This window comes from Sinohyriopsis cumingii, chromosome 4 (genome assembly GCF_028554795.1).
Source record: "Sinohyriopsis cumingii isolate HCF-2022 chromosome 4, ASM2855479v2, whole genome shotgun sequence".
NCBI classification, from domain to species: Eukaryota; Metazoa; Mollusca; class Bivalvia; order Unionida; family Unionidae; genus Sinohyriopsis; species Sinohyriopsis cumingii.
In genome coordinates, this window is record NC_142964.1 from 107014241 (window position 1) to 107033109 (window position 18869).

At 41.0% G+C, this 18869-nt stretch overlaps 1 protein-coding gene across 1 annotated transcript in view; it reads right to left on the reverse strand.

Moving 5' to 3' along the window:
- The window catches only part of LOC149801842 (zwei Ig domain protein zig-8-like), a 172454-nt gene that overhangs the window by 15219 nt on the left and 138366 nt on the right, over positions 1-18869 (reverse strand). The window contains exon 4 of the mRNA XM_089956854.1: positions 374-397. Coding sequence (XP_089812980.1) covers positions 374-397 — 24 coding nt within the window. The remainder of the gene's footprint in view (positions 1-373; positions 398-18869) is intronic.

The following is an 18869-nucleotide window of genomic DNA, read 5'->3' on the forward strand; positions in this document are numbered from 1 at the left end:
TGAACAATGCATAATACACTTTAAAGAAAAATTACATCAATATTATATTTACAAAAGTCATAAAGATCAAATATTAACAAACTCAGCTCTTACGAGCTACAAAATTGATAAATGTGTGCATTGGTGCATGTATGTGGAACTGTATTTATACGAGTATGCGTGTATGTTGTAATTAGGTGGGTAGATACAGTGGGCATGCGTACGTACGTATGCATGTATATATGTATGTATGCATGCATGTGTGTACATATATATATATATATATATATATATATATTATATATATATATATATATATATATATATATATATATATATATATATATATCTTCCCTCAAAGAATTAACTGACGAATGTATGTTGCAATACTTACTTGGGTTGTCTTGTGAGTGTTCACCTGGAAGAAAAAGGTAAGTAATGTTACAAAACTCCATAGTAGGTTTTAAGGCAAGATTGGAATTATAATATTAAAAATGACAAATTAGCTTGCTTCGTTTTTCTTTGTGAAGGTTCTGTTGGATTAAATGGCTCAGAAAATACAATCATTCTTATTTTAATTTTAGGAATTGATTTCCATTTTGTAGAGATCTTTTTGAGAACAATTGTTTTTATTCAAGTCATTAATTAAAAAGGAATAATGAAACAAAAGGTAACATGATGTTTGATTATGTTCACATGACTATCACTTTATCAATTGTACAGCTTATAATTATTATATGTCAAAAACGCGTTTCATTATGCTGCGTTGGATTAGTGTAATCAGTAGGAATTACATACACAAGGCACACGATGAAAGTGCATCATGTCCTATCTCATTAAAGAAAGGAATTTATCAGACACAGTTCGTTGTTTAACAAGGATAAAATATAAAACCCAAATGATTACCAATCTAGTAAAATTGGATTATAGTGATGAAATTTCGTCTCCTAGGATTTTACAGGTTAATAAGTGATGCTCAGGCTATATGAACATAGTAATGTAGACATAAAACATACGAATTTAGAAACAATAGTCTTTTGTTTGAAACTTTGTGGAGATACCACGAAAACTATTCAACTACCTGAAAGAGCCTGTAAGATAGTCCGGAAATACGTCATCAAGCTTTAATCATAACATGTGTCAGAGATGTGTTACGACATTGGCTCTGGATCAGAAGATATGCCATATACATATGGAAGTGAATGGCCATTAAGACGAGCGATATAGATCTGGAAGTGTATGGCCATTAAGACCAGCACTAATAAAACGATCATGTGCATAAAATAAAAGATCACGTAAAGCACTGAAACTTATACACACGTAAAATACTGTGATATATTTCGTCTATATTTGATTAAAAAAATAAACAAACAGATAAACGATATAGTTAATTATTACTATTGAAATAAATTAAAATGAATAATACGGTACCTAATCTGTCAAAACCAGAAAATTACAACCGCTTTTAATATATGTAACAGCAACAACATGATTAAAACATATAAATAAACAAAATTTGAAGAAAGCATCAATAATTGATAAAGATATTAATTTAAGAGAAAAATGAATGAGTACATAGATTACAAGAGAAAATAGCAAGATTTGTTCCAACTTTTCAATGACAACACAGAACTATGAAGTTGATCATCAGTATAAAGAAAGGCAATATGATCCTTTTAACGATAAAACATATGAAAACACCCACCCAAAAGAGAAGCAAGTCAAATATAGATCATGTGCACACAATAAATCTTTTACCATGTATACCAAACGGAAAATATCATTGGGCGTTTCTTAAATATTTTACATATACCAAGTTTGGATAGGAAATATGCTAAAATGATGTCAAAAAAATTTTTTGTCATGGTATAATTTAACATTGTATGTCTCATTCAACAGAGTACAACTCGTCCATATATTTTACTGAATAAAAATAATGCATCAAATTGAAAAGTAAACATGGCATATGTATGTTTTAACCCTTATGATGTGTCTCAAATAGACAACGTGGTAATGTGTACATAATCAAAATACAATACAATCATTTGTTGAACAGGTGTCCACTACAAATAGAGGACTGAATCAAAACCAAAAGTGAATTTGGTATGTCAGTAAAGTTTTATGCAATATTTGATGAAGGAGATGGTGGTATAGGGAAAACTAAATTAAATATATTAGAGAAACTGAAGCAGAAAACGAAATACATGCAATATGGTTAAGAGTGAGTGTAAAGACTGGTAGCAATACTATGAAATATAACATCTTTCAAACATTAGCGTCATTACAAATAAACAAACACTAAAATGAATTAGACAGCAGTTTATAAAGTTTGAATTAAAACACCCAAAAAAGTTACCAAAGGACATATCACTATCGTATAAGATAACTACTCTGATAGATACAATGTCTGTGAATTATTTTGTTGGAAATTGTTAAAAATATCAATATTGCTTAAAAGTTCCCTTAGTGATTTATTGTGATTCTGAAAATATTAACGCTGCCAGTACTAAATATGGACAAAGATTGTCCTAACGAAACGTGTACTCAGCAATCGTGTGCACTCTTGCATATCAATGATCATCAAGTACGTTCTTTGTGTGTGTGTGTGTGTGTACGACAAAGTCATTAACGATGAAATTTTAAATATCCAAACGCTTTTCTATGCCCATTTATACCGTTTCCGATTATTACAGTTATTTATTTATCTAGACATTACTTTGTATTATGTGGATGGCAAAAAGAGCACAAAACAAGAAATATATTTAATTTAGAAAAACTTTTTTAATTCATATATTAGAGAAATAGGAAGAAACAGAACAATTTCCACAATATAGGAATAAACAGAACAATTTCCACAATATATGTTGCGAAATAGCTTAATTTAAAACAGTATGATGCTTTACACTTACACCGCGTGATTAATATATGTTATGCAGCATTTATTGACATGAAAAGTCCATGCAGAAAACAGTAATTATATGTCTATGTCAATTTCATTGTGTCACAAAATGAGTGATATGGTTTCATAATTTGAATATTGAAAGTGAACTTAGTCCACAAGAGCTTGATCCTGATTTTAAATACTCCAGTTTCATTATATGATGTCCAAACCGTGCTCTTAGCATCTCAGTATGTTTACTACTGCACCTTCCTATTATCCTCTATCTGTATACACAGGAGTATTAGCGCTTATTCAGACTAAAAACGAAAACCAGATAAAGGAGTATGAGTAGTATATGGGGTCACCCTAGCGTCAAGGGGACTTACCATGCAAAAACAGTCGATGCACTCTGGCGTCAAGGGGAATTTAACATGGGAAATTTTAACATGGATGGAACTGTAGAGCGTCAAGGGGAATTGAACATGGAAATTGAACAGGACCGGTACTTTAACGTCAATGGGACTTTAACGTTAAAATATGGGGTTTGCACTTTGTCGTCAATGGAAATTGAACATGGGAATGTCACCTGGATGTCAATGGGAATTGAACTTTGGGTGACGTCATGAGGTTTATAGGGTCAAAACATTTTATAGGGATTTTAATGTATTTGTAAGGACAAAGGGTAGATAGGGACAAACAAACAAATAAACATTTAAACACACAGAAAAGACGACAGAAATGTTCTAAAACAAACCTCACAGAGAGAATAGAGGCTCAAAAAAGAAAAGTGTATTGTATGGGTTCAAAACATTCATTCAAGTATATACATGGGCTCTCTGGCCTGTGCTTTGGTCTAAGCACTATCCATTTAATACATAAACATTTCTACATCAAACAAACCTATTTACTAGTTATTTAGTTCTTGGCTCTAGTAAACCTGTTTACATTTAATGTTCATTTATAAGAAAAAGCTAACACAAAACAAGTAACATGCAATCAAATAGGACAAAGTTCATGTTTCTCTCTCTCTATTCGTCTCACACGTTGTTAAAAATCTGGTCAGCTAGCACTTGTGTCCCAGCGTAGATATTTCCCATCACTTAATCCGTTTCATTCATAAATCGGCTGTTATATCCATCGTGCTAGGTATACTTATCAGTAAGCAGATCAAGTGCAGTCATCGTCTTCTTCCCATGGAGGTACAATGTATACCATATGAATGGTTACTTTTCCTTCGTTGATGTCAAATTTTCCTCTCATCGACTGCACGTCTTCAATAGCCCTCAAAAGTTTGGACGAAGTTATTTCTGCAGGTGTGCTAAATCCGAGACATACAGGTGAGTTCAAACTGTCGTGATACATAGATAGGCTCAAACGACCTCGATCTTTGACTTGGCAATGACATTTGAGTTCCTCTAACAGTGAGTCAAGTAGGTCCGTAATGAAACCTGCTACTTCCTCGGCTGAAATGTCAGACGCGAAGTCTCTAAATTTCACCGTGTAGGTGTAAGTTGTCGTTCTAAATTTTCTTGAGGTCGCTGTCTGAGTCATTTGGATGCTAAAATACTCCTGTAGGTCTACTGAATCCTTTCCCTTCTTGGACGCACTTTGCTGTGACGGTATGGTAGTGAAAGAGGTCAGTGATGTTTGTTCCTTCTCTTTTTTCATCTGCGTAGAGTGATTCATCTTTCTCGTTGCTTGTCCTCGCAATGAAGTGTCGTTCTTGGAAGTCGTCCCTTTTTATACTGGGTGATATCAGTATGTCCATAAGGTAAAGTTTTGTGGTCTGGAAGTTTCACTGGTTGTACGTAGTTTGTCATGGCGTTAGTACATAAATAACTAAGATGTGTTACTGCATTGGTGATGTGATAGTGAGGCAAAGAATCACACCCGAGTTTCTCGTTGGACTTGAGTCTTACGCTCTATACTTGCTGCTTGAAGGGATTCATTTTTTCTCAATTGGTCTTAGTTGGTCTTGGACGTTGTCCTTTTTTATATGCTGACCAATATTGATGTGACCGAACGGCAAAGTAAAGTGGTTGGGAAGTCGCACTCGCTTCTGGTACACGATTTGATAGACTTTTTCCAAGGGTCGACTGACGATGTGGTGAGTGGGTAAACGTACAATCTTGTTTGGCTGGTAGGTGGTCACTTTAAAGTTTGCATCCTCTCCAGACTGCAAGGCTTCTTTCAATACGCCAAAGTTGACCACACGACTGGTACGATAATTCAGAGTCAATCCTTTCACTTTACACTCTGTGTGCACTTCTCCTTGTGGGTCCCGGTATTCGTAGCCGTAATTTTAGGACCGCCACTCGCGAAACTTAGAATCTTGTCGTCAGGATGTTCGTCTGTCCAGGCTCCTAAACGGTCTCCTTCGATGTTAGGGTGTTGCTGACCCGGTCGATCGATGTAGATGCAACTGTCCGTGTCAAAGTACAGGACGCGATCCCCTAACAGTTCTAAAGCTTTGTACAATTCTAAGCGAGCATGAGCTGTCACGTAATGATGACATTTCCAAATGGGTCGGCTTGTACAAAGTCCAGATCTTCTTCGTAATTGACCAAGATCAAATCCTCGCGAACGACGTCCACGTGTTTGATGAATTTGGTTTTGTCGTGAATCATCTGGAAGTAGCGGGAAGGTTCTGTCAAATATTCCGTCTTGGGTAAACACGGTCGTTGTGCCATTTTTCCCCACAAGCAATTTAACATCACTTTGGCAAACGATCACCTGCCTTCGTTTTTCTCTATGTGGTCTAAAGTGATGCCTTCTTGTTCCCGGTATTTATCTTTGAATTTTATTTGGTCTTCGGGAGTGTGACACCAGGAAGGATAGCCGCTGGCTTCTTGCTTCAGTTTCAAAAAGGCATCCACGTAGTCTGCGAAAATGCCTTTCTGAGTAGGGTCACCCTTGTGGTATTGTTGTGTCTTGGGAAAGTGGCAAATTTCGTACACTTCTAACAGTTGGTATCCCATGTCCATAGCTTTGAACAATTCTACGCTGACCCAGGTTCCCGTCAGGGCCCGTTCTTCCTGGGTGTGCTGACAAGGCTGATCTTGGTTGCACGTTTCGGCACAAGTACGGCACAAGGGAAACATCAGTTTGCCTTGACAATGGTGAGGTAAGACGGGATGGTATAGGTTCGTGGGAGGCAAAACTTTGCACTTGATCAAGCCTTCGTATTGTCGAATGTTGACCAGGTCGATGTGTTCCGTCAGCAATCGCGGGTGCCCTGTAGGAAAGTGACAATATTTGCACACGTAGGGATACAGCGAACACACATCCAAGTATTTGATTTCTTCTCCTTTCTCTTCGTCGGCTTGGTACAGCAAACAGGTGGCATTGGTCCTTCCTCCGTACAAACTATCCCTCGGGTTCAGGGGGTCCATCAGCTTGTAACTTTCCACGACACGTTTAAACTCGGGATCGATTTTCAAACGGTGATCGTATTCGTGTTCCCACATTTCCACCACTTGGTATCCTTGCTGTTCTAACTTCAAGCGTCGCTGACAAGTGTCCTGGTACAGGTCTTCCATGGTCCGTTGTAAAAACTGATTTTAGTGTCACGGTCAGGGTAGCAGACGGGACATCCGTGAAATAAGCAACCGTTAAACTCATACACGATCTTGGGGTTTTTTAAGTCCCAGCCATCGACCGAATACGTTCCGATGGTCCTTTCGCCTCCTCCGTTGCGGGCATGCTGAATCCATTTGCCTTCCTTGTCGCACAAGTAATGTAACCAGCGTAGGGTTTTGACCGAGTATTGACGCTTGACATAGTTGGTCGTTTGAGGACTGATGACAGCCACGGTCTTTTGAGGCATGAATCGTTGGCGGTACACTAAGGAACACGCTTTGGCAATGGTGCAAGCTTCTTTCAAAGGATCGACCCCTCCGTGTTCCATGAACAGTTCTCGAAATTTTCCACAGCAACGTCGTAAAATGTCCACGTCGGAACGACAATACTTTAACATTTCTTCCTGAAAGTCGAAGGGGTCAGAGGCATGAGCTTGGTACCAAGCGTAGAAATCTTCTCGTTGTTCGCTACGCATGTTGTCGGGGTCGTAATAGTGAGCCTCAGGCAAATGGGGTAGAACGGCATGTTGATTGGCTTCCGTATTGAAAAAGTGAGGAAAATAACTTTTAGCCATTTCTGTCATTCCAAACGTTTTAGGCATTCGACTCAAAGGCATGGCCAAGTAACTCATCGAATCTTTAAACTGCACTTGTCCCACTTGCATGAAAATGATTTTGGCTCCGTTCAAAGTGACTTTAGGACGTTCGGTGCCATGTTCCGTATAGTACCTCAAAAGAAACTGTCCATCGTATCCGGAGAAATTGTGAGCCATCACTGTGGCATGGCGATGACAATCTCGGTAACGTTCGATGTCCTCTTTGCTCCATGTCTTGTCGATGGGGTCTAAGACCCATTTGGCAAAATCGTCTAGCGTCTTTGGTCCTCGAAAGATTTTTTCACGCCCTCCAGGAATTTTGCTGCAGTGAGGGCAATAACTGAAGATAGGTTCTTGAATACACTTCTCGCACGCTCGATGAGCCACGCAGAAATTTGGAATGTGAATGCCAGTCTCTTGCATGCATTCGAAATCGAAAAAGATGAAATTGCCTTTCTTCTTCTTCTTGTGACCGTCATCTTCCTCTTGTTGGGGTTGGTATTTTTGCATGTAACATTGATGTTCCAAGTCCACGATGTGGTGACAAATGTGACATTTTTTCTTTCCTGAACATACGTGTGCCTTGGCACTATTGGTACGTATGCCTTGTCCACACGCGGGGCACAATCTCAGCAGTTGACAAGCGCATTTCTTCTGTGAACCTTGTGTTTTCAAATGTTGTTGGTAACAGGTAGGACTGACAAACGTGCGCTGACAAGCTGGACGATGCACTGGTTCTTGTCCTTCGTCCAGACAGAGTTGAGAGGCCAAACATCCTGAGCATTTCGATCCACAATGTTTGTGTTGTTCTCGATTTTTATGGCCATAGTCACATTTCTTACAATAATAAACATATCCCAGGAATCCAGTGATACTGGTAATGGTATCGAAATGTTCATCGTGATGATAAAGGTGAATGTATTTTCCATCCTTAAAATCTTGGCCTCGAAACAACAGAGGCCCACGCACTTCTTGAGGGTGCACTTTCAAGGTGTAGCGTGGAGCTAGGACATCTTGCAATTTTTGCATTTCAGGAATGCCACAGGGTGTGTCTTTGGACAGGCCAGCTTGTTGCAACAGGAGTTCTGCTTCGTTTCGTTGTCTGGCTCGGTCCGATTGTTGAATAGTTTTCCAGGCTCTTTTCCATTCTGCCGTGTCGTTCTTGTTGGCATAGGTTCGTCCCACCACGATGGCTCGGGCTAAGCACATCTGGTCTTGAGGGTTGTTAATTTGGACGAGCCTCTTTTTGGTGCTGCGAAGGTCGTTCACCAATAAGACCTTTTTGCGTCCTGTCCCTTGAGGAAGAGAGACGTGAGCCATTTTCAGTGTGGCTTTACCATCGGTGATGTCAAACTTGTCATTGGATTGTTGCACCTGTTGTATCTTGTCCATGACTTTGGAAGGGGTCAGTTCTGCCGGTCTGCTAAACTCGATCCAAACAGGGGATTTCAAGCTGTCGTGTTGTATGGATAGTGTCAAGCGATCGTCTTCTTTGGGTTGACATTGTCGCCTGAGTGTGGTGAGCAAAGAATCCCACATGTCGGTGATGAACCCTTCTGCTTTCTCCAACGATACGTCGGACTTGAAATCTTTAAACTTCACCGTGTAGGTGTAAGCTGTGGTTCTAAATTTTCTAGAGGAGCGAACATTGTTACATTTTTTCCTGAACCCATGTTTTGACTTTAGAATTCAGAGTTAACCATAGGCAGGGTTATACAGTGCAATGTCATTTGCTTCATTCTTAAAAAAGCCGTGTGATTGTTCATCACCGACATGTGGGATTCTTTGCTCGAGATGAAACGATCGCACGATTTCAGTGAGAGAGAAGAAGAACGTAAGAGGCAGCGAAGTGACGTATCGCCTCACACACGAAAAGAAGTGTTCGCTCAAATAGAAGACATGAGCGAACCTGAACCAACACCTTCCACGTCTGCGACCAGACAGAGAGAGTCTACTCCAAACCAAAGTTCACCAGTCAACCCTGAAAAGTACTATCACATTCGAGAGACGGAAAAGCGCTCCTCTAGAAAATTTAGAACCACGGCTTACACCTACACGGTGAAGTTTAAAGATTTCAAGTCCGACGTATCGTTGGAGAAAGCAGAAGGGTTCATCACCGACATGTGGGATTCTTTGCTCACCACACTCAGGCGACAATGTCAACCCAAAGAAGACGATCGCTTGACACTATCCATACAACACGACAGCTTGAAATCCCCTGTTTGGATCGAGTTTAGCAGACCGGCAGAACTGACCCCTTCCAAAGTCATGGACAAGATACAACAGGTGCAACAATCCAATGACAAGTTTGACATCACCGATGGTAAAGCCACACTGAAAATGGCTCACGTCTCTCTTCCTCAAGGGACAGGACGCAAAAAGGTCTTATTGGTGAACGACCTTCGCAGCACCAAAAAGAGGCTCGTCCAAATTAACAACCCTCAAGACCAGATGTGCTTAGCCCGAGCCATCGTGGTGGGACGAACCTATGCCAACAAGAACGACACGGCAGAATGGAAAAGAGCCTGGAAAACTATTCAACAATCGGACCGAGCCAGACAACGAAACGAAGCAGAACTCCTGTTGCAACAAGCTGGCCTGTCCAAAGACACACCCTGTGGCATTCCTGAAATGCAAAAATTGCAAGATGTCCTAGCTCCACGCTACACCTTGAAAGTGCACCCTCAAGAAGTGCGTGGGCCTCTGTTGTTTCGAGGCCAAGATTTTAAGGATGGAAAATACATTCACCTTTATCATCACGATGAACATTTCGATACCATTACCAGTATCACTGGATTCCTGGGATATGTTTATTATTGTAAGAAATGTGACTATGGCCATAAAAATCGAGAACAACACAAACATTGTGGATCGAAATGCTCAGGATGTTTGGCCTCTCAACTCTGTCTGGACGAAGGACAAGAACCAGTGCATCGTCCAGCTTGTCAGCGCACGTTTGTCAGTCCTACCTGTTACCAACAACATTTGAAAACACAAGGTTCACAGAAGAAATGCGCTTGTCAACTGCTGAGATTGTGCCCCGCGTGTGGACAAGGCATACGTACCAATAGTGCCAAGGCACACGTATGTTCAGGAAAGAAAAAATGTCACATTTGTCACCACATCGTGGACTTGGAACATCAATGTTACATGCAAAAATACCAACCCCAACAAGAGGAAGATGACGGTCACAAGAAGAAGAAGAAAGGCAATTTCATCTTTTTCGATTTCGAATGCATGCAAGAGACTGGCATTCACATTCCAAATTTCTGCGTGGCTCATCGAGCGTGCGAGAAGTGTATTCAAGAACCTATCTTCAGTTATTGCCCTCACTGCAGCAAAATTCCTGGAGGGCGTGAAAAAATCTTTCGAGGACCAAAGACGCTAGACGATTTTGCCAAATGGGTCTTAGACCCCATCGACAAGACATGGAGCAAAGAGGACATCGAACGTTACCGAGATTGTCATCGCCATGCCACAGTGATGGCTCACAATTTCTCCGGATACGATGGACAGTTTCTTTTGAGGTACTATACGGAACATGGCACCGAACGTCCTAAAGTCACTTTGAACGGAGCCAAAATCATTTTCATGCAAGTGGGACAAGTGCAGTTTAAAGATTCGATGAGTTACTTGGCCATGCCTTTGAGTCGAATGCCTAAAACGTTTGGAATGACAGAAATGGCTAAAAGTTATTTTCCTCACTTTTTCAATACGGAAGCCAATCAACATGCCGTTCTACCCCATTTGCCTGAGGCTCACTATTACGACCCCGACAACATGCGTAGCGAACAACGAGAAGATTTCTACGCTTGGTACCAAGCTCATGCCTCTGACCCCTTCGACTTTCAGGAAGAAATGTTAAAGTATTGTCGTTCCGACGTGGACATTTTACGACGTTGCTGTGGAAAATTTCGAGAACTGTTCATGGAACACGGAGGGGTCGATCCTTTGAAAGAAGCTTGCACCATTGCCAAAGCGTGTTCCTTAGTGTACCGCCAACGATTCATGCCTCAAAAGACCGTGGCTGTCATCAGTCCTCAAACGACCAACTATGTCAAGCGTCAATACTCGGTCAAAACCCTACGCTGGTTACATTACTTGTGCGACAAGGAAGGCAAATGGATTCAGCATGCCCGCAACGGAGGAGGCGAAAGGACCATCGGAACGTATTCGGTCGATGGCTGGGACTTAAAAAACCCCAAGATCGTGTATGAGTTTAACGGTTGCTTATTTCACGGATGTCCCGTCTGCTACCCTGACCGTGACACTAAAATCAGTTTTTACAACGGACCATGGAAGACCTGTACCAGGACACTTGTCAGCGACGCTTGAAGTTAGAACAGCAAGGATACCAAGTGGTGGAAATGTGGGAACACGAATACGATCACCGTTTGAAAATCGATCCCGAGTTTAAACGTGTCGTGGAAAGTTACAAGCTGATGGACCCCCTGAACCCGAGGGATAGTTTGTACGGAGGAAGGACCAATGCCACCTGTTTGCTGTACCAAGCCGACGAAGAGAAAGGAGAAGAAATCAAATACTTGGATGTGTGTTCGCTGTATCCCTACGTGTGCAAATATTGTCACTTTCCTACAGGGCACCCGCGATTGCTGACGGAACACATCGACCTGGTCAACATTCGACAATACGAAGGCTTGATCAAGTGCAAAGTTTTGCCTCCCACGAACCTATACCATCCCGTCTTACCTCACCATTGTCAAGGCAAACTGATGTTTCCCTTGTGCCGTACTTGTGCCGAAACGTGCAACCAAGATCAGCCTTGTCAGCACACCCAGGAAGAACGGGCCCTGACGGGAACCTGGGTCAGCGTAGAATTGTTCAAAGCTATGGACATGGGATACCAACTGTTAGAAGTGTACGAAATTTGCCACTTTCCCAAGACACAACAATACCACAAGGGTGACCCTACTCAGAAAGGCATTTTCGCAGACTACGTGGATGCCTTTTTGAAACTGAAGCAAGAAGCCAGCGGCTATCCTTCCTGGTGTCACACTCCCGAAGACCAAATAAAATTCAAAGATAAATACCGGGAACAAGAAGGCATCACTTTAGACCACATAGAGAAAAACGAAGGCAGGTGATCGTTTGCCAAAGTGATGTTAAATTGCTTGTGGGGAAAAATGGCACAACGACCGTGTTTACCCAAGACGGAATATTTGACAGAACCTTCCCGCTACTTCCAGATGATTCACGACAAAACCAAATTCATCAAACACGTGGACGTCGTTCGCGAGGATTTGATCTTGGTCAATTACGAAGAAGATCTGGACTTTGTACAAGCCGACCCATTTGGAAATGTCATCATTACGTGACAGCTCATGCTCGCTTAGAATTGTACAAAGCTTTAGAACTGTTAGGGGATCGCGTCCTGTACTTTGACACGGACAGTTGCATCTACATCGATCGACCGGGTCAGCAACACCCTAACATCGAAGGAGACCGTTTAGGAGCCTGGACAGACGAACATCCTGACGACAAGATTCTAAGTTTCGCGAGTGGCGGTCCTAAAATTACGGCTACGAATACCGGGACCCACAAGGAGAAGTGCACACAGAGTGTAAAGTGAAAGGATTGACTCTGAATTATCGTACCAGTCGTGTGGTCAACTTTGGCGTATTGAAAGAAGCCTTGCAGTCTGGAGAGGATGCAAACTTTAAAGTGACCACCTACCAGCCAAACAAGATTGTACGTTTACCCACTCACCACATCGTCAGTCGACCCTTGGAAAAAGTCTATCAAATCGTGTACCAGAAGCGAGTGCGACTTCCCAACCACTTTACTTTGCCGTTCGGTCACATCAATATTGGTCAGCATATAAAAAAGGACAACGTCCAAGACCAACTAAGACCAATTGAGAAAAAATGAATCCCTTCAAACAGCAAGTATAGAGCGTAAGACTCAAGTCCAACGAGAAACTCGGGTGTGATTCTTTGCCTCACTATCACATCACCAATGCAGTAACACATCTTAGTTATTTATGTACTAACGCCATGACAAACTACGTACAACCAGTGAAACTTCCAGACCACAAAACTTTACCTTATGGACATACTGATATCACCCAGTATAAAAAGGGACGACTTCCAAGAACGACACTTCATTGCGAGGACAAGCAACGAGAAAGATGAATCACTCTACGCAGATGAAAAAAGAGAAGGAACAAACATCACTGACCTCTTTCACTACCATACCGTCACAGCAAAGTGCGTCCAAGAAGGGAAAGGATTCAGTAGACCTACAGGAGTATTTTAGCATCCAAATGACTCAGACAGCGACCTCAAGAAAATTTAGAACGACAACTTACACCTACACGGTGAAATTTAGAGACTTCGCGTCTGACATTTCAGCCGAGGAAGTAGCAGGTTTCATTACGGACCTACTTGACTCACTGTTAGAGGAACTCAAATGTCATTGCCAAGTCAAAGATCGAGGTCGTTTGAGCCTATCTATGTATCACGACAGTTTGAACTCACCTGTATGTCTCGGATTTAGCACACCTGCAGAAATAACTTCGTCCAAACTTTTGAGGGCTATTGAAGACGTGCAGTCGATGAGAGGAAAATTTGACATCAACGAAGGAAAAGTAACCATTCATATGGTATACATTGTACCTCCATGGGAAGAAGACGATGACTGCACTTGATCTGCTTACTGATAAGTATACCTAGCACGATGGATATAACAGCCGATTTATGAATGAAACGGATTAAGTGATGGGAAATATCTACGCTGGGACACAAGTGCTAGCTGACCAGATTTTTAACAACGTGTGAGACGAATAGAGAGAGAGAAACATGAACTTTGTCCTATTTGATTGCATGTTACTTGTTTTGTGTTAGCTTTTTCTTATAAATGAACATTAAATGTAAACAGGTTTACTAGAGCCAAGAACTAAATAACTAGTAAATAGGTTTGTTTGATGTAGAAATGTTTATGTATTAAATGGATAGTGCTTAGACCAAAGCACAGGCCAGAGAGCCCATGTATATACTTGAATGAATGTTTTGAACCCATACAATACACTTTTCTTTTTTGAGCCTCTATTCTCTCTGTGAGGTTTGTTTTAGAACATTTCTGTCGTCTTTTCTGTGTGTTTAAATGTTTATTTGTTTGTTTGTCCCTATCTACCCTTTGTCCTTACAAATACATTAAAATCCCTATAAAATGTTTTGACCCTATAAACCTCATGACGTCACCCAAAGTTCAATTCCCATTGACATCCAGGTGACATTCCCATGTTCAATTTCCATTGACGACAAAGTGCAAACCCCATATTTTAACGTTAAAGTCCCATTGACGTTAAAGTACCGGTCCTGTTCAATTTCCATGTTCAATTCCCCTTGACGCTCTACAGTTCCATCCATGTTAAAATTTCCCATGTTAAATTCCCCTTGACGCCAGAGTGCATCGACTGTTTTTGCATGGTAAGTCCCCTTGACGCTAGGGTGACCCCATATACTACTAGTATGTATGTATGTATGTATGTATGTATGTATGTATGTATGTATGTATGTATGTATGTATGTATGTATGTATGTATGTATGTGTGTGTGTGTGCTTGGCTGCGTGCCTGCGTGCGTGTGTGTGCACGCACGCACGCACGCACGCACACACGTACGTACGTACGTACGTATGTATGTATGTATGTATGTATGTATGTATGTATGTATGTATATATATATATATATATATATATATATATATATATATATATATATATATATATATATATATATATATATATATATATATATATATATATATATATATATATACACACACACATATACATATAGCACATAATAGGCTATACATGGCGGCCAGTATTAATGGTGGAGGAAGAACCAGCAGCATATATAGCAGCAGGGAATGTGATCAGACCACTTTATAGAGGGCTCCAAACGCCGAAATAAGGCGTTCTCGAAAATTTAATGTTCTAAATACAAAAATAATCTCTAAATGGGGGCCCCAAGTAGCCGAGTGGTCCAAAGCGCTCTCCGTCATCGATCACTGCCATCTCACCTCTGTCTATGTGGGTTTGAGTCTCGGGCTTGGTCAATGTGGATATGTGAGAAAGCTTGTCGGTAGCTTCTCGTGGGTCGGTGGTTCTTTCCGGGGTTTTCCCGGGTTCTTCCTCCACCATTAATACTGGCCGGCATGTATAGCCTATCTTGTGCTGAAAAATGGCGTTAAACCCCATAACAACAACAATAACAATTCTCTAAATGAAATTACTTTCCGGACAGATAGTTCTCTAGTTGGAAAAATGGTTTTTTGTTGATTTTTTTTCGCACGACGATATCCAGTCAGCCAGCGTGATTATTAAGCGATGAGCACGCGTTGAGGTCTCACCTTCCCTGCTGTTCTAATAAATCATCAATATTATATAACAAAATTATTGTACACGCTGAATCACATAAAGCGAGAACCAACCGTGAGAGATTAGAAGCTCTCAAAAACTGTTTGCTAGTAAAAGAAGCGTTCAAGAAAAATATACGAAAACAGCAAGAAGAGCATGTCGAGAACGTGGAGGATGCGAAACAACTATTCAAGTCTGTTACAGAGGCTATTAGAAGAGTGGTGGAAGCTACCAAGGATTTACTTACACCCGTGAGACAAACAGCTGAACAAACTGAGAAGATAGCGAGGAGAAAAAAAGAAACGAAGAGAATTTTACGGGATCTCCCAGTTGACATATCCTCACACCTCCCAGAAACTTTCATGTGTGATAATGAAGTATTTACGGCCCATGATAGACGCATATCTAGTCAGGATACCGTAGATAGTACTGCTTCGGCGAGAAGGAGATATAACAAAATAGAAGATAGATTCCACGATGATGTTCGTGAAGATATTATATATGAAACCAGGGATGACGATGATCTAGCTTTCAAAACAGCTACCGCTATTATGCATCGATCCAGTGCATTAAAATCAGAGCATCAAAATGCTAGCGAAAACAAAATAATTAATTGGTTCTATCGTCTAAGGTACGGTATAGGAAAGATCAGGAATGATGATCGTAATTTTGATCGATTCCACGAAAAGTGAAGAAGTTCCTTACAGAGTTTACTAAACAGGATTCGCGTCCACCAAAACCGCCGGTGAGAAAAAACCTCCAAAGTCTCCCGAACAACAAGATATACTCTCATGGTGGGAGATATCGAACAGTAAGATAGAAGAGAGCCCTGTTCTCACTAGATCGTTATCTCAGCAGCAGATACCTCCATCTTCATCACCGCAGCAAGAAGTATCCAGATCATTACCATCCTCGCGGAAACCATCACCCCCACGACAAGAAGGATACTTTACTCCTCCAGAAGAAGAATCATCATTAGAATCGATCGACTCTTATAAGAAAAAAGCAGAACAGAAGACAGCAGGGAGAAAACAGCCGCAAATAGAACAGTTACCCTCTTTATCGCGCGAGAAGGAGGAGAGGTTATCAAATTTCCTGGGAAAATTTCACCCTGACGCTATCGATGAGATCAGAAGCAAGCGCGAGAGAGCAGTAAAAATATCCGCGCGTGGTTATAGACAAATAGAGAGATATATGAAGCCAGAGTACGCTGAAATTCAACCAGGAGGAGATATCTGGTTTCGCGATATATATCGTGTTTACGCAAATAAATCTGCGTTACCTAGTAGTATTGATCCAGATTATAAAAAAATCATCAAGGAGGTAGAAATTTAGCGAGGTTCCTTTACTGGTAGTGGTTTCTCGACCATATTAGGTTGTCCTAGTAGTGTTCTGCGCGACGTAGATCGATTAGAGGTCCTGATAGGAGGAAAACGAGCAGGAAATAATTCTCCGGAAATAATTAACGAACAGCTGATTATTTGTCGACGATTATTTCAGGGCGGCATTATTGATATCAGCGCTTATCGGAGTCTCATTGATGAACTTGTCGATGATTATAGCCATTAGTTAGATACATGGTAAAATATAATGATCATACACGGTAGTCATCGTGGGCCTATGATAATCAGAGCAGTAAACTCGCGATTACCGGTCCATAGGGCCATCTACGGAGACGGATTAGGCAGCACCATTCAGGGATTATTCAGGAGATTAGCTCCAAAAGTAGTTCCTATTGCAAAACAATTAGCTATGAAAGCTATTGATGTTGCTCGTGAAAGAGCCCCTGACGCGATTGTAGACGCTGCTGGTAAATTATCTACGTCTATCAAGGAGAGAATAGCGCGATTATTGCACAGACGACAAACGATTAAACCACAATTACCGAATACGGAGTTGATGCCCACATATATCGGTAAAAGAATAAACAACATTGCTTATCAGAAATTAGCCGAATATATCCAGACGAATACTAGCTTCATCTCAGGTAGCAGTCTTCGCAGAAGACGAGGATGATTTAAATCAAAGTAACTATAATAAAGATGTTTAGACGAATATCCGATCCTGCACTTGATATGGAGGCACCGGTCCTCAAAGATGAATCAGTCAACGATTATCAATTTTACTCATATGACGCACGACAGCCGAATCAGCGACGTAGGATTGAGCTGCAGGTACAGGATATTAGCAGATTTTTATTCCCCGTTGAGCCTTTTATTGAGGTAGAAGGTGAGCTCGTCACAGATGTTGTTGCTAATACAGCATATGGAGCCAACGCTTTTGTTGATTTCGTCAACAATGGAATCATGGCGCTATTTAGCAGCGCTACTTATATGTTCGACGGAAAAATATCGAATCGATTCAGAATGACATTGACGTTGCTACAACGATACTGGGATTAGCGAGATATTCAGACGATTACGCGAGATCATCCGGACCATCTATGATGTTTACTAAGGATAAATCAGATCATCCTGATCAGAGTCCATTCAACTATGTGCAGGTGACACGAAATACTTCAACGGATCCACAACCAGCTGGAGCGATAGCCAGACCTGGGGCTGATTTCTTAATGCCACATAGCCACAATAACAGCTACAATCTCGGTTTTTCTACACTGAGGCTGATGTTAAAGGACGATCGCAGAAGATTTTCATGCGCCATTCCACTATCTCATATTTTCGGATTCTGCAGAAATGTCCGAAAAGTTATCTACGGAGCGAAACACACAATCGTGCTAGTAAGAAAAAATAGCGACAATGATGCCAATTGGCTACCTGTCGCTGTTGCTGAGGCTAAGGTGATACTATTTAAACTATCATTGTGGATGCCAGTGTTCACTTCATCGGTGCCTGACGAGCAGAGACTACTATCTTTAATGGATACAGGAGGTAGATCTTTGATGTCATGGTTAACGGTGACCACGGACAGTATTCAGAGTAATGTTGCTGGATTATTCACGTAGAACATTGCATCGCAGCAAGGCATTTCTGCTCCGCGACATATATTCATCGCGTTTCAGAGCGCTGATCGACTAGATAGTCAAGAACACAGCAGCATATTTGATAGTTTCAACACCAGCGAGGTTTCTTTACGAATAAATGGACAATTTCGAAAACAATTTCGTGGCGCGCGCGTATCTTCGTTTAATGACTTTCACTGAGCGTGATCAGAATGTAGATACCGGTTTACAAATATCTTAGCTGGATTTCAGAACATTATATCCGATATACTATCTCTCGCTGGAGCATCTTGATCTATTTAAGCAGTCTGTAGTTGATATACATTTCAGGGCCAATATAAATTCAGCAGGTGGTGTTGCTTATAGAGCAATAGCTGTTATTCTCTCTGATAGAGCGATGCTTCTTGAGGGTACTAGCGGACGGATGAGGGTTATCAACGCTCCAGTTGAAAATATGTAAATATACTATAAAGATGACATAGAGCCACGT